The following is a 16,363-nucleotide window of genomic DNA, read 5'->3' on the forward strand; positions in this document are numbered from 1 at the left end:
TAAACTGTAATGCAGGTGTTATAGGGGTGTTATTCAGCCTATAAACTGTAATGCAGGTGTTACAGGGGTGTTATTCAGCCTGGCTGCAGCAGGAGGGTTACAGATTCAAGTCACATTGGGATAACTTAGCTAGACCCTGTCTTAGGGGAAAAAGAGAAAGAAAAGGATGAGTGGTAGCTCCATGCAGAGGCACTGGGCTGGCTCTGGTCCACACAGGCAAAACATAATGGGTACAAGAGGAAAGTGCATTCACCAGAAGGTGGCCGCTATTTGTCCCCAGACTGTCCCAGGAGCTGGGGTCAGGCATAGAGAAGCCCTCTTGAGGGCCAGGGTCTCCAGATGCTCACAGGTGTGTCCTCCTCTTTGCTTGGTTCCTGCCGTGAATGCTGGCCCCAGAGAGGCCTGCAGCCCTGAGGACAAGAAGGAAGCCCTGCAGGAGCTAACGGGAGGCCCCTTAGAAGGCTGATAAGTCAGGTGCAGAACTGGAACCAGCTTCGCTTGATGAGGCATTGCCCTTAACAGGGCAGGTGGTCACTAGGGGATGCGTGTTAGGGTGGACACAGCCTAAGGATGAATCAGTACCCACTATTAACACACACACTGCAGTATTTGTGGCGTTGATAGGGAAATCAGCTGTGGGTGTTGTGTAGTATCATTGTGTTAGTCTTTATGGCATTCAGTGTATTCTTAAATCGGGTCTGGTAGCTCATGCCTGTAACCCCAGCACTCGAGAGGCTAAGGCAGGAGGATTGCCACTCATTTGAGGCCACGTAGTGGGTTCAAGCATGGCCTGGAATACATAGGCAGACATGATCCCGAAGACAGCAGCAACAAAAACAAGCAAAGTATCTTTGCAGATTTCCGCCACTCTCCAGCTTCTTGTGCAAATTCAGCAGTGCCCCTCCTGGCTTAGTCTCTGGTCTCTGTCTTATCGTGGCTGTTGGCATACAAGTCTCTTCACCCCTTGCCGTGTGTGACATGAGCTGGCACAGGCCTGCTGACAGCATCCACACGGGTATTTTATAGCAGCGCTTTGGTCTGGTTCTGGCTGATTCATCTCAACTGCAAAATCCAATTTGTGTAAGTGATTCTGGGCTTTCACTTACAGGGCAGATAGGAAGTTTGCTCATGATAAGTAGATGAGAGCAGGTGCTCCTTAGCCTGGGTACAAGCCCAGGGGGCTTCTGCAGACCCACCCAGCACATGCATCCACAGGTTGTAACCCTGTCCCCTCCTCTGCCCCTGTTCTCTACTGCAGCCAGCAGTGGAGTCCCCAGAGTCCTCTGACTGAGGTTGCTGCCCCATGTGCTACAGCTGTACCTGGAACCGGGCTTTGAGAAACAGTAGTGTTACAAAGAGAAGGCTCCCTGAGCACCCCGCTGCTGGGCTGTCCTGGCTGATTCTTGACAGGCTGTGTGCCTTAGGGAAATTACTCACCCTCTCTGGGCTTCAGGGCATCAGTGATCAAACGGGAAAACAAACTGTGGCACTGTTTCCACAGCTGTGTCAACTCTGTGGTCACCAACACTTGTGAGTGACCTCTATTGAAGCCCAGATTGAAATCGAGACAAAGCTGTTCAGGGTTGGCGCGTAATAGGCGGTGGCTGCTCTTGGGGGCTCAGTGAACATTCTGTGGCACACATAGTCTCCTCCAGGATACATGCAGATGAGGAGTCCAGCCCCATGGGAGGCCTTCCTGCATTTAGCCCCCGTCTGAGGCTCCGGTTGAGCTGGTCAGTCTTCCTCCCACAGGGAAGAAAGAGGTGTTGTCTAAATCAGTACATAAAGAGGATTGTGGAGCGAGCCTTTGGCTGTTTCAAGCACCTGGTATCTTGGGGCCCTTGATGGCATCTGCTTGCACAGCAGGTGTCCCCAGCTCCATCACTGGGAAGAGCACATGCCTTCCTTGGTGGATGAGAGCGAGCGAGCATGGATGCAGGGAAAGGGGGTGCGTCTCCCCCAGTGCCACCTGCAGCACAAGCACCCGGTGTGATACCCGAGGGACGCTGCCGGAGGGGCCAGTGTTCCTTAGGAGCCTTTTCTGAATCATCTTGGTTTCATTTTTTCTTTTTTTGTTTCACAAAAAGAGTTTAATAAGGAACAGTTTGGCTGTTACAAGATTATTGGTATTGCAAGACACACAGGGAAACCAGAAACACCTCTCATGGTGAGCCCCTCTCTCTGGGGGCCTCACCGCTTGGATTCTCAGCAGTCCCTGACCCTGTTTCTTGGTTTTCAGACCTTTCCTCTGGCTGGCCGGCCATGCATCCTCTGCCTCCAGGAGCAGCCTGTCTGCCCACAGGGCCACCGCAGCCAGCCTCTCGCTGGCTTTCTTCACTCTCCCTCTCTGGCTTTGAGAAGCAGTGGTGTCATGCAGAGCTTCTGGAATCATCTCTTTCCAAAAAGGAGAGGCCAGGGGTGGGCTGCAGGCTCTTAACACCAGCCTGGCCCAAGGACCTCCTTGACTTTCCACAGTCAATAGTTTAAAAGTGTTTTCAACACCAAATCAGCTTAACTGTTCTTCTTCGGTGCCTTGGCGCTTGACTGTCTGCAGCCTCCAGCCTGCACAGCTCCTGGGGCTTCTCTAGCTCGTCCTCCTGTAGACCATACCTGACCTCATTGACAGGGCAGGCGCTGCTGAGAGTGACTGGCCTCAGGAAGGTACAGCTGGTCAGTGGCATAGGGGACGCAAAGGGCACAGCAGCTCTGCGCTTGGCCTTGGGGGCCCAGACAGATGGTTTTCTCTGCAAAATTGGGGGTATCACGCTTCTTTTCAGCTTTCCCATAAAAGGCTCCCTTGATGCTGGGTGTGTTGCTCACTCCCCCATGGTCACTGCTGCTGTCTTGCTGGCTCTGCTCCTGAGATGCAGGCAACCTGAGGCTTGCTACAGAATGCCTTTCTTTATGAGTACACATCTGTGATACACACGGGCTGCTTTCATGGTGGGTGTTGGGTGTATATAGATGGTGCATCTGAGTTTCTCTTTTTACATACTTTCTCCCTCCCTCAATGTCCTGGGCCTTTTTCCACTTGTAGTAGAGCTACCTCCCTATTTTTATCTTTTATTTTGTCCCTTATTTACACCATAGATTTCTCTATGAGAGAAACCATGGAGTATTTAAGCTTGAGTATCTGACTTAATTCACTTAACAGTATGCTTTCAGTGGCTGGGGAGATAGCTCGGTGGTGGACTAAGTGCCTGCCTGGCAAGCGTAAGGACCTGGATTTGCTCCCCAGTACTGCATGCCGCATTGGCCCTGGAATCCTGGGCGTGGGGTGATGACCGCTGAAACTGGGTGTGCTGGCATATACCTGTAATCCCAGCACTGGGGAGGCTGAGACATGAAGATCACTACAAATCTGAGCTGAGTAGGGAGACCCTGTACCAAATAAATAAAAAAAGATTTAAAACAAAACAAAACGAGTTATGCTTTCCAAGTGCATCCATTTTCCTACAACTGGTTCAAATTCATCCTTTATGGCAGCGTAGTATTCTGTTGTGTGTAAATGGGACACTCCCTCTATCCATTCATCTGTTGACAAGTAAATGGGCTACTTCTAAGGTCTGGCCATTATGAATCGTGCTGCTAGAGACATAGGTATGGAAAGATTCCCTCAATTTCTTCGCCTACTTTTAGTACACAAACGGGCCTCAGTTTAAGTAGTTACAAGCAAAACAATCCAGGGCTGTCACTGACAGCCATTCACTTCCCAAGGGGGCACTGCTTTCTTACAGACCCTCCCTGTTGACAGGCACTCTTGAACAACTGTCCTGCCTTTCGGGAACCCAGGGTGGAAGGAGGAGGGCAGCATTAGTTTGGGTTGCACCTGGTCAGAATGAGAAGAAGCGCTGCTTCAGCCCTGTGGTTGTGCCTGAGCCAGAATAAAGCTAGTTCAACAAGATTCATTTGCCCATTGGACATTTACTGAGCAGCTACTACAGACCAAGTGTCCTCTGGGAGCTGGGGTGCAGGGGTAAATGAACTCGGCATGTGTCCTCCTGCTGGTAGAAGTGACAGGCATAACTGAGCACTTCAGCAGGGTAATTATAGGTGAATCAAGGCTGGACAAGGTGCAGAGAATGGGTGTGCTTTGCTCAGGGAGGGTCTGGGAAGCCCCTTAGCCTGCGAGCACTGCTTTGGAGGTCTCCAGACCGGGCATGTTTCTCTTCTGTGGTTTTGGCTGACTGGCTTTCCTACAGTGCCGAGTTTTGTGTTCTGTGTCTTTGCGCTCCCTCCCTTCCTTTTTATTTTGCCTTTTCTTCCACATGGGATCTGTATAACCCAGACTGGTCTTGAAGTTGTGGGCTCAGATCCTCCTGCTTTATATAGCCTCCCAAAGCTGGGGGGCCACATGCGTGTGCATTGTCACTGCACCAGAGTCTGCCTGGTTTCTTCACTACAGTCACGGTCATGTGTATAAATTCCGTTTTGTGTTCGGGTTAGAGTAGTGGTCTTAAAACTTGCCCGCCCCAGGCAGTCACTCTATTGTCCATGTCCCCGTTGTGCCACCCTGGCAGTATGGTGTTGGTGGACGGTGTGGCAGGAAGCCTCAGGTTGGTGCCCATGTTTCTAGTGCCTGGTCACACAGCCAGGAGCACCTCCCATTGCCATGTTTCTGGGCCTCAGTTTCTCTATCTGTAAAGTGAGGAATTATGGGAGCTGTGATAGGGACATTCACATCCGCATGATGGATGGTGACATAATAATGACTGACTGATCTGGAGAGGAAAATACGGAATGGGCTGATATCAGTGACTGTCAATAAGACACACCAGCCCAGAGAGGAGGGCTTTGGAGTGGGCCCAATGCAGCATAAGGACCAGGCAGCAGGATATTCAGGTTTTGTGGACCTGTGCTGGTGGACTCAAGAGCCTCCTAGAAGGTGCTCAGAGTGAACATTTTGAAAACTATAAGAGGGCGTGGAGGGAAAGTGTTTCTCCCTCTTCCTGGCTCAGGCTTATGGGTACAGGCTTGTCTCCTGGGACCCTTGATTTCCCTGCCCAGAGGCATACTGACACCTATTCCTTGGGCCTCTTTTGAAAAATAGTCTTTTGAAGGCTGGAAATGCAGCTCAGAGGTAGAGCCCTTGCCTTCCATGCACAGCACTGGAAAAAACAGTGTATACTCATGTGATCCTATATAAGCATATTAGTGCTCTACTAATTGTATTATAAATAAATTGCAGTTCTTCATACAGTTTATGCTACATGATCTCGTGCTTCAGAGCTCTTCCTAGAAGTACATATGATGCTGCTGCTATCTTAGCATAGGCCTCTGCTGACTGCTGGGCCAAGGTTTACCCAACCAGACCCCTCCAGGGCACGGGGGATTTCCTCCTGCCTGTCTGCTCTCACACAGCACCCATCTCTGGAGATAAAAATATGTCCATCAGCAGGAAGCTTTGCAGGATTTGCTCCTAAAAGTGAGCTGGTCCTTGGTGGCCCTCATTGTCCCTGTGTTGGGCGAAGACTATTGATTTACTCTCTTCCTGTGAGATGCTGAGACTCTGCTGCCATGGGTGGTGGGCTGGCTCCACCAGCTGTGTGTCTCCCAGGGAGGCTCGAGCCAACGGGAGACTCTCTCAAGAGAGCCCCATTTATTTCAGACTTGAAAAACTTTTTCTGAGAAGAGCTAGCGTGTATTTCACACTTTACAGGCCTTTCATCTCTGTTGCAATTATTGTAGCACAAAAGTAACTGTGCACTGTACTTAAAGTAGTAAGTGTGGCTCTGCTCCAATAAAACTTTATTTAAAACTCCCAAACAGGCAACAAGCTGGATTTGTCTGTCAGACTAAACCTTTTAACTTCTTTAGTCTGCAGAACATTTTCTGTGGACCAGGCCCAGCCCTGGCTGGCAGTTCTGATATAGCTCATTGGAGTGATGTATGAGAAGGCAGGGCAGGTAACCTGGGTGTACCAGACAGTTTCTAATTTAAATGAGGGGCGATCTGCATTAGCTTTCTGGGAAAATGACATCCACAGCTGGACCCTGAAATCTCATCCATATCCTAGGCACAGCAGGAGTTAAGGGAGCTAAGAAACATTTGGGAAGAGGGATTCCCAAGTGACAAGGCTGTCAGAAACCAAGGGGACTGGAATATTGTTGGGGTATGGCATGTGAAGTAGGTTAAAGCAAGCAATTTGGGAATAAAACGCTCTAGGACAATTTTGTGTCCTGTGTCCCAACCTAAGAGCTCTACTCAGGGCTGACCCCCAAACCAAACATGCCTTCCTCTTCATACTCTTTCCTGGGATAGAGTTACAGGCACCTTCCTCTCCCACCTCACACCATAGGACACTTGGCATAGTGACTCTCCCTGGTCCCCAGAAGGCAGGCACGGGGTAAGCACTAATGCCACATTAAATTAAATTTGAGGGGAAATCAGGAACGGTAGGGGAGCCCCATAAACTGCATGTTGAGGAAAGAGACTAAGAAGGTTCCGCAGCTTGCCAAGTCCTTAAAGGGTTCCATCCAGTTAGCCATTTCAGAAACAAAACAAAACAAAAAAACCACAAAAAATTGTCCTGGTTGTCCTCTCTGGGCTACAACTTTTTCACTCTTTCCATGTGTTCCTAAATGATTAATCTCCAGGCAGATAGCTGTGCACAAGCAAAAAGGCACAGTTCGCAGGAAGATAAAAGGAGAAAATGAAGGGGCACTTGGTTTCCAGGGACTCCATCCTCTGGTATTCAGCATTCTGGTGGTGGGGGGGGGGGGACACCACCACCCTTTCCAAATCCCAGCGGAACAATGTCGCCAAGACCAGCCTGGGCCTGGAGGAGTGAGTGCCTGGGATTCCTGGAGAATCCGGCCTGTGAGCCAGGGAGCCAGTCTGGAGGGGCCTGCAGCCGCAGGGGATTCTCCTGGCTCCCTTCTGCCGGCCTATTTTTGGAGGGCAGCTTAGGCTCGGCCTCCCCCAAGATGGGCTATTTCAATCAGTCCATGCCACGCTGCCCACCCCACCGAGAAGGCCCAGACATATTTGTGAGCAGCGCCTCTGCACTCAGGAGCTCTTCTCTGTGCGAACACCTTCGTAGTGAATACCAGTGGGTCGCAGTACACATGCTTTGGGTTTATGTCTCCCTAATGACCAGTGGGGTCGAGACTTTCTCTCTTCATGGGTTAATAAGCATCTGTCTTTGGAGAAATGTCTGTTCATATCCTTGGCCCATTTTAAACCTGAGTTGTAGCGAGGCGGGTCTGCCTGGGGAGAAAGTTTTTCATCAGATCCTCAGGAAGAGACCCACCCTCGCTCTGGGGCTTTAGCTGTGAGCCCCAAAGCCACTCTGGCCAGGGGCGGGGCCAAGTCTGGAGCGGCATTCGCTGAATGGGCCCCGGCCGCGTGGGGTGGAACTCTGTGCAGGTGACCCACTGGGGAGGAAGACGTGGCCGTCGGCGGACTTTCGTTTTGGGGATTGTATATAGCCCCTTTCCTGGGCCTCTAAGGGCTCTGAGCCTCGGATTCCGGTGCACGCCCCCTCCCGCCCTGTTCCACTGGGCCCCGCCCCCACGCGCCGTGGCCCCGCCTCACGCGCCGTTTAGACCTGCCCCGCCCAGTCCCTGTGGCCCCGCCCCCGCTCAGTGGCCCCGCCCCCTCCCCTGCCACATTCCTCTGGCTACGACTTGCTCTCGCCAGGCAGGCGGTTGCGGAGGGGCGGGCTCGGCGGCCTGGGGCTCGGACTCGGTTAGGAGCGGCAGAAACCAGGGGGCACTGAGACAGGGGACCCTACGGGGTCCTCCAGCCCGGACTGACAGGTCTCAGGGGGTCGGGGGGTGGGGGATCAGCTGGCGCAGCGAGAGTCGGCGGCGCTCGGCGGGGCCTGGGTCCTCGTGCCTGGTCCGTCCGGTGGCCGCCGCCATGTGGTGTCTGCACTGCCACTCGGAGAGGACACAGTCGCTGCTGGAGCTGGAGCTGGACAGCGGGTAAGGGCGGTGGCGGGGTCGCGGGCGGGACCCAGCCATGCAGGATGAACTACGGGGCGGTGTGAAGTCGCCTGTGACCTCAGGACAGGGTGTGCACAGGGACGCTGCCTGCTGGCTCTCCAGAGCATCCCTAGTAGTAGGAGGATGGGGCGGGACCTAGTGGCAGGGGGACAGGAAGGGGTTCCGGAGAAGGAGACTGGAATGTGTGAGCTAGGGGTTCCCGCAGAGTTCTTTTATGGAGGGCACTGAGTGGGGATTGGCCTGCGTGGGGGGCAGGAGAACAAGTGGACAGAAGTTTGCCGCCTGGAGTATTGGTAGGCCCTGTACTTGTGTCTGATGGCAGCGGCCCAGGCTTCTGGGGAGGCTCCTGCAGGCCTGTCTATCAAAGAACCCGAGCTCTTGTCTGTGTCTCTGTCCACTCTGCGTTTGGGACCATCAGTTGTGTTCCACATGTGGCCAGGGCTTAGAGTCCCCATACACAGCAGGGCCACCTGAGAATGTGCTGGGGTGCCCAGAGTTAGATGGTGTGAATCTGCTGCTCCTGACTTGGTACAGGTATGCAGGGAACTGCTGGCAGTGTTGCAGGGTGGAACATGTGCCTAGTGTGGTCAGAGAGAGTTGGGGTCTCTTAGATGCCAACCCTTCTCTGTTTCAGGGGCCTCCTGAGCATCTGTGGTGGGGCTGTGTTTGTGGAAGGGGAAGGAGAAAGAGCGTGTGTATGTGCTGGGAATGTTGATCTCCTCTCCACTTGCTTGCCAGCACAGCTGCCCCTCTGAGCCGTCTGCAGGCCCTCCCAGAGGAGCAGGGCTGTGGGGCTGAGCGGATTTGTTGACAAGCTGACTTGGCTTATGTCAGGCCGCCCCTGGGGGATGCCCACCTGGAGCTGTCTGATCTTTTGGCTCAGAAATTCTGCAAGCCTGTGCCTGGCAGTTGCATTGAGAGCAAGTGTGTCCCCTCCTTAAGCGAAGGGCCTGAGTCTCCTGATGGGCTTGTGGCGAGGGCCTAGTCCCTAAGGAGCCTGTGCTCCTTGCATCTGGGGCAGAGTTCAGGCAAGCTGCAGCTGCAGGACCATCTGTTAGGAACCGGTGGTTTGGAGCAGGGAGGGGGCTGTCGCATTGTTTCTGTCCCACATGTGCCCACCACCCTGTGCAGCTAGCTCTCAGCTGTCCCACCAGGTATAGTGCTTACATTCTCATTCTCCTACTGCAAGGGTGCAAACAGGTTGAGTGTTCATGGATACAGCAGTAAACATAACTCAAGAGTCTTTATCCTTGTGCAGCCAGCAGCAGTCTTATCGGGGAACACAGTGACCATGAGAAACAAGGCAGCATGTACAGCACCCCACCATACCCTGAGCTGAAAGGTCCTAAGAGGCTTTCTGCCCCTCCATCAGCACCTCCCCAGTGTCACTCCAGGTGGAATGCCCTGGCCACCTCTCTTGCATATTTCTCGTACATATCCCTTCTTAGCCGAAGTTGCTCTGTGTCTGTGGTGTAAGTCCTCCAGCTGCAGGGAGTCCTGCTTGTAGCCTTCTGTGGTCTGGGTTACTGATAAACAGCTGCTCCACAAGTCTCAGAGCAGGGACAGGTGTGGTGGAGATCAAGAGGCCTCTCACAGTTACAGCCCACAGTTTGCCTGTGGGTGTCGGAGCCAGTGGAGAGCACAGCACGCAGGTCTAAATGAAGCCTAGGGGAGAGCAGGAGAGAAGTGGTCCAGCCCTGGTCTGTGGAGACTAAGCTCGGTACTCCTTGAGCTGTGGCGCCTTCCTGGGGCCAGGCTGCCCTGCCATCCTTTCAGCTGGTCATCTCCTCTTCCCTAAACCCGGAGGAGGCCCCCATCTGTAACACACCTGAGAAAAACCACTCCTAGGCCCAGCCACATGCCCACACGCACAGGCCTGTCTGGAGCAGCACACGTGCCTCCCTTGCTACAGTGTAGGGGTGATTTGCTGTGTCTGTGTCTGGACCTTGTAGCAGCCTGAGACGCTGTCTGTGCCTGTTTTCCACATGGGCACACCGAGGCTGGAAGCCCAGTGACTTGACTAGAATGTTCCTGGGAGAGTCCATCATAGGGCCCAGTTGTGTGACAGAGAGCAGGCTTTTGGAGAGCCCTGTCAGGCTTTCAGGCTTTGGCTCAAGGAAGATGGACTATGAACAAGTTATGCTAATATTTACACAGCTTCAGTTCAAAAACATGAACAGGGCTGACAGCTGCAGAGTTAAACAGCTTGCTGACTGGGCACATAGGAAGGCATGGATAGTCACAGGGAGCTCCATTTCTCTGTGTGTGTTGGATTCTGCAGATCATTGGATCTTGGCTTGCCCAGAGTGTCTGAATCCCCAGGGTAGCTCAGGGCAGCAGAAAAGAAAGGCTTGGGGAAGCAAAATTTTTCATATCCAGGCTCAGTTTTGTGATTTTATACAAGTTAGCATGCCCCTCTGCACCTCAATTTCCCTTTCAATGATAAGGAGTGACAATACTGATTGACAGAGGGCTGAGCCTGTGGGTGGCCTTGCAGGGCTGGCCAAACCGTGGATGGCCAGCATTTGTGCAAGTCAGCACTCAGCTTTTCCCCACTGCCAAAGACCTACTGGATTTTCTTCCTTCCTGTTTTGTAAATTTCCTGTGAATTTTGATGATGTGTGGAATATTTACCCATAAGCACAAAAGCGAGTTGACAGGTGGGCTGGGACCTGGCTAAGTCCTGGGGAGAGGTCCCCTGCCGAGGTGTGTGTGTGTTTGTGTGGGCCAGAGGATGCTCCAGGCTGTTGAGTGTGATTTATCACCGATCCTCAAAAGCGGATTGTAATGAGTTTAAAGGCCATTAAGGCTCTTGAAGAATTAATTGGTGTGGCCTTAGAGGATCTGGCTGCTCCCACTGCGTGAGCTGCTGCAGAGAGAAAATTGATGGCAATTATGGTGGAAGATATGGCGTGGTGCCACCTGGACTGCCGTCCTCACCACCGCATCTGTGCTCTTGTGGGACAAGTGCCATGCCAAGCACTGAGCCTTTGACATGTGCCCCGGTGCCTGCTTCACACATCCTGGCCCCCTGCTAGGCACAGTGAGGAAAGCAAGCATGAAAGAGTGTACACAGCTCTCCTGGGCTTGGTGAAGGCTTTGTTCTCTGGAGAGGTGGGTGTGACCTGAGGACCACCCAGCCTTGCACTTTCCTTCATCCCTTCAGTCATGCAACACGTTTACTGAGCACCTACTTGTGCCAGGCCCTGGGCCAGTAGCAGAGCCAAGGTTAGTGTTGTGAAATTGCATGTCCTTGCACACAGGCCTTGAGGGCCACACAGAGCCCTGACTCACCTCTTCCCATCTGCGTGGCTTTAAATACTATGTCTGCCTTTCAGATCCTTGATTCTCTCCTCCCGGAATTGGGGCCAGGGGCAACTCCTGGGGGGATGGCAGCTTTGCCTTGTGGCCCATGCATCCAGGTGCCCCACAGATGGTGGGTGCTGTCACCGCCTTCACCCATACCAACTCTCCCTTTTGCAAAACAGCTACTGGCTTAAAATGTTGTTCACCACTTTATTTATTTATTTATTTATTTATTGCTGGCTCTGGGCTTGAAGATTGATTACGGTGCCCTCACGGCTTGCCCCCTTACTCCCGGCTGCCCTGCCTTGCCTGTCTTTTCAGTGCCTTATTCCTTCATGGCCTTCATGGCCGGGGCTCCCCCTGTTTCTTCAGGCAAACAACCATTTTTTTACATTTTCTTTCCTCAGTCTGTGGCTTCCTGACATGGTGACAGTTTAATTTGAACTTGAGGCTCCCATGAGGACCCACAGCAAGAGTCCCCTCCCTGTGTGTAAAGATGGGAAACAATGGCTGCATTTGTTTTTTCCTCTTTGTTCAAAGGTCAGCACAATAATAATAACAGCAGTAGCCACCATTCGGCCGCATCTGTGTGAGTCTCAATTCCAATGTGATATTTGAGTAAGGGCTTCTGTGGTCCCCGTGTTTCAGAGGGGCATGCTCCCTGGGGTCACCACTCCTCAGGGCTCAAGCTAGGGTCTGAAGTGCCATCTGCCTGGCTTTAGAGTCTGCGTTCATCATGGTTGGGCTCTGCTTCCAGGGGGTGAAAATCCATCTTTGGTAAAATATGTCGCCATCATATTCGGGCTGGTCTGATGTCCCCTGGTGTCGGGATTCCCCAAGTGTTCCCAAATGTCCCCATGTGCACACTGTTTGCCGGCACCACACCAGGCCCTCTGGTCCCAAACACTTTGATCCCGCTTTCTTTGCTTAGTGCAGACTGAGAGTAGGGTGGGACCCTGGGAACAAAAGCAGACTGTTGCCGACTGGCCGAGGGACCACTACAAATATGATGGGCTTCTGTATGGTTGGGAAGCCCAAGGCCAGGTCTTCTGATGTCACTGGAGGACACATGTGTGAGGGCCCTGAACTTAATCCCTCAGGAAGGAGGAAGATCATTGATAAGCTAGAAAGTGTGGCCTCCTCATTCACACAGACGGAAAAGGCTCCCACAGATCACTTGTTGCCAAGGCCAGGTCATTGTTGCCTGCCGATGTGAATGTGCTGTCCCCAAGACCCTGTTTTTAGAGTGATATTTGCTTTCTGTTCCCAGCTAGATGGTGTAAACATTAAGAGCATTAGGGCATGGGAAGGAAGCATTTAAGACCGAACTTTGTAATAGCTTACTGCGCACTTGATAGACATTGGTTATACTCACTGCAGTTATTTATCCTGAGCTTTTATATGCTTGTTAGGAAGGCATGAAGCCTCCCTCCCTGGAGAGGACCCCCCGTAAGGCCCAGTGTTCTGCAGCTGGCCCTCATTGGCTGTTCCTTACCCCCCAGTCTCATCCCATACCACTCCTAGACCTAAATGTTCCTGTCTGTAGAAAGAAAGCTTCATGACCCTTGTCATTTCCACAGGGAGAATATTTAGCCCAGTGTAGCCTGGCCCCCAACAACCAGAACCCTTGGTTCTCTCCCCACTGTCCCAGTGACCTTGGGTACGTTCCTTGGCCTTTCTGTGCCTCATTATCCCCATGTGTAAAATGCGGGTGATGGCAGCAGCTCACAGAGTCGCTACAATGAGTGTGTTAATCTACATGAAGTGCTTAGCAAACTTGTGATAAATGGTGGCCTTTAGCTGTTGTTTCAAGCAGAGGTTTTCACCACCCCGCATTGTTTGTTGGGGGCATGTGATTCCTTAGATGGCAATGGATCATTATATTTTTGGCTACAGATGAAAAAAAGTTAAAAAGAGTGGGAGGGGACTAGAGTGTGGTTCGGTGACAGAGCTCTTGCCTAGCATGTGTGAGACCCTGAGTTCTAGCCTCAGCTCTGTAAGAGAGACATAGACAAGAGATAGCAGCAAGGAGGAGCAGTTAGAGATGGAGAGCTGTCCCTTGTGTGACAGATGGCAGACTGAGTAGGAAGTAACTAAAGCCCACAGCCTGGAGTGTGTGCTTGTAGCTCTCTGTCTAAAGAGCCTGCTGAGGAGTAGACAGTTAAGGGTATTAAGGAAATTGCTTTGCCTGTGGATTGGAAAACTGCAAAATAAAATGGCTTGCAATGGGACTGCAAAGCAGATTTCTTAGGGTGGATGCTTGGCTGGTGCCATGTGAAAACAAGAACCCAGCTCTTCCCAAGGCCTGGGGTGCTTCAGAGTTGGGGGCACAGTTGGAGTAGAGCCTAAGGCTTTGGACAATGCTGGAACCCTGGCCCTGCCTGGAGCTGTTTTGGGCACCAACTAAGGCCTAGAACTCTGGGCCTGGCCTTGAGGTCTGTGGCCTCAGGTCCTTGTGCTGCTCCGTTCTCTCTAGCTGGCCCAGACACTGGACAAGGAGGCAGCCTACAGCAGGGGACTGGGGCCAGTGCCACCTTATGTGTCATGTGGAGACAATGGAGAGAAAGGTAGTAAAGGTCGCACACAGAGTAGGCACAAGGGTGAAGAGGGTTATGCTGGGTTTGGGCAAATCCCCAAGTATTTTTGGTGGGCCTGAAGTTAGCTCAGGTTTGAGACAGGCTACAAACCTGGGAACAGGCTACAAAATGCAAACAGTAGCAAGTGGCACTTGGGCAGCTTTTGAGTTGCATCCAGGCTTGCCTTGCAGGAACCTCCTGAGAAGGTAGTGAAACAGCAGGAATAGTGTTGCTTTTCTGACAAGGAAACTAAAGATAGAAATTTTTTTTTAAAGGTACATGAACTTTGCAGAGTATAGCTTGGCCGTCTGATTAAGGAGAGGCTGACTTTTACCAAAACCCTGAGACTGAGGAGGGTTTGGGTGTCTCAGAATGGAGGACAAGGCAGAGGTCTGGAGGATGGGAGGAGGAGGAAAGATAGGGACTTGCCCGCCCCATCATGTGGGTGGGTACACACTGGACAGAGGAGCCCTGGAAGTGCTGCCTGATGGCCTCATAGCACATAGAAGTTTGCGTCAGCCCCAGGAATTCTTGAGTCTAGGGTCCACCCTCTGGATTCCTGCATACTGGGGCAGCTTTGCACTAGCCTGGCCCCCATGCTGGAGAGGAAGGGCTGTGATCGCAGCAGGTGCGGGGTCGGTGTTCAGCAGTGCTGTTGCTGGTGTGCACTGCAGTAGCGGTTGCTGCTGTGCAGGTTTCCCTGTGGGGGCCCTGCACAGCTTGAGCTCCTGGTAGAGTAGGCGGGATTGGGGCGGGATGGGAGCGGAAGTGCCAGAGGAAGTGGCTCTTTCCTCTGCTGCTAGTGGAGACCTGAATTGCCTGTCCCCTCTGGGCCACAGACTTTTCTCATAGTCTGAAATGCAAGATCTGGGTTCTGTTTTGTTTTCCCACTCAGTAAAAATGGCAGAATGGCCCCAGAGGAGATAATGGATCTTGATGTGGCTAGTGCAGCCGCAGCATTATTTTTAACTTCTCGTGGGAAATTTCAAATGTGCACAAAAGTACAGAAAATGGTATGGGTGGTATGGTTTCATTGTCCTTGGGTTATTGTGAAGCAAACCCTGGATATTTTGTTGATTTTGAATCAAGGACCTGTTTCGTGGTCAGCTTCATTTCCTGCTGTGGAGATGGTCTTACACATGGGTGAGATTCTAGGTCAGGGCCCCAGTGTCCCCTTCACAGCCCTCAGCTGTGTCAGCCTGGTGCCCAAGGGGTGCTCAAGCTCCTGGGGAGGCCTTGAGTCTAGAAGTGATCAGGCAAGGCCAGGCCTGTGGCCTTCTCTTCCACCAGGGCCTTCCTGGGTCAGAGGTCAAGGACTGGGTTCTTCACCACTTAGGACCCTTGGGGGTAGGGCCGTAGAAATGGTTGTTAGCATTTCTAGTCAGATCAGGAGTTCACCTGGGCCAGGTTGTGGCTCTCTGTTGAGGGTCCCCATGGGTTCTGTTGTTCTTGGTTCCCCCAGGCCAGGTGGCAGAGCCCAGCTGTGGTACTTGTCTGTCTCCCAAACAAGTCGGCCCTTTGACATACTGCCTGTTCACTCTGGTGTACCCAGGCCTTGCCCAGCCCCCTTCACCTCTCTTCTTCATGCCTCATCTATCCTGGGGTTTCTGATTTCAGTTCTGGTCCGGGTCCTGACACCAGCAGCCAGATCCCAAGTCTCTCTAGGCTCTAGGGCACCTTGAGCCCAAGTCCCCAGAGGCCTGCTCCCCCCACCCCACCCCCACCACTGTTCTCGTGCAGCGAGTCATGCTAAGCCCCATTCCAGTTGGCCCGTTTCCTCCCCTAGCCCATCCTGTTCTCTGTCAGAGCTGTGCTGCAGGGACGTAGAAGCAGTCCTGTGACCCCTGATACCCTTCCTGGGTAACAGCCCCCAGAGGATGATTTGTGTGCCTGTTATCAGATGGGGCTTGAGCAGCCCCAGGGAGTGGACTGCTCTCCAATGTAAGGGCTGAAAATGGAGACGCTGAGAGACCAAGTCTCTTGTTCAAGGCCAGGTAGGTCCTACTTGCTGGGTACCAGATAGTCACCAGGGAAGGGCCCTGTGTGGAAGGGGCAGCATTCCCTGGCCAGAGCCTTCTGGATCCCTGCTCCCCACTAGGTGCCATGGGCAGCCAGAGGTGGCCATTGGGTGGATGCTTCCATGATGCAGGGCCTATGGGCGGCTCAGTCCTTGGGCCAGTGGCCCAGTGCCTCCGTCAGCTTCCATCCTTCTCACCTGCATGAGTCCTGTGACTGGGGTCACTGTGTGACCTGTTTGTGCCACAGTGTCCGCTTCCATGAGATGATCTGGTGCCGTCTCCACAGTTGGTACCAGCAGTGAGCCCAGCATAGACTGAGGACTCTAGGCAGTGATGGGATATCCGGGTAACATATGGCCTGCTGTGGTAGGATGCTGCCAGTGGTGAGGGCTGTGTGTGTGTGTTGGGGCTGAGGGCCTGCAACAGATCTCTGTACTTTCTGTCCTGTTTTGCCCTGTGCTTACAAAAGGCCGAGCTTGTCCTGGGCTCTGGGAGCCGCACCCCTGGCCAGCAG

The 16,363-nt window shown here is 52.7% G+C and overlaps 1 protein-coding gene across 8 annotated transcripts in view; it reads left to right on the forward strand.

Annotated features, from left to right (window-relative positions):
* Positions 1 to 16,363, forward strand: part of Iqsec1 (IQ motif and Sec7 domain 1) — a 296,085-nt gene that overhangs the window by 236,062 nt on the left and 43,660 nt on the right. For 2 of the 8 annotated variants that reach the window (XM_004648047.3, XM_004648046.2), the window contains exon 1: positions 7,631 to 7,928. The exons of the other annotated variants lie outside the window; for them this stretch is intronic. In XM_004648047.3, the coding sequence (XP_004648104.1) occupies positions 7,864 to 7,928 (65 nt within the window). In that variant the 5' untranslated portion in view covers positions 7,631 to 7,863. Of the gene's footprint in view, positions 1 to 7,630; positions 7,929 to 16,363 lie in introns of those variants that run through there. 8 annotated transcript variants of the gene reach the window in all.

The sequence above is a fragment of the Octodon degus genome, unplaced genomic scaffold (assembly GCF_000260255.1).
Source record: "Octodon degus isolate 3935 unplaced genomic scaffold, OctDeg1.0 scaffold00350, whole genome shotgun sequence".
Taxonomy (NCBI): Eukaryota; Metazoa; Chordata; class Mammalia; order Rodentia; family Octodontidae; genus Octodon; species Octodon degus.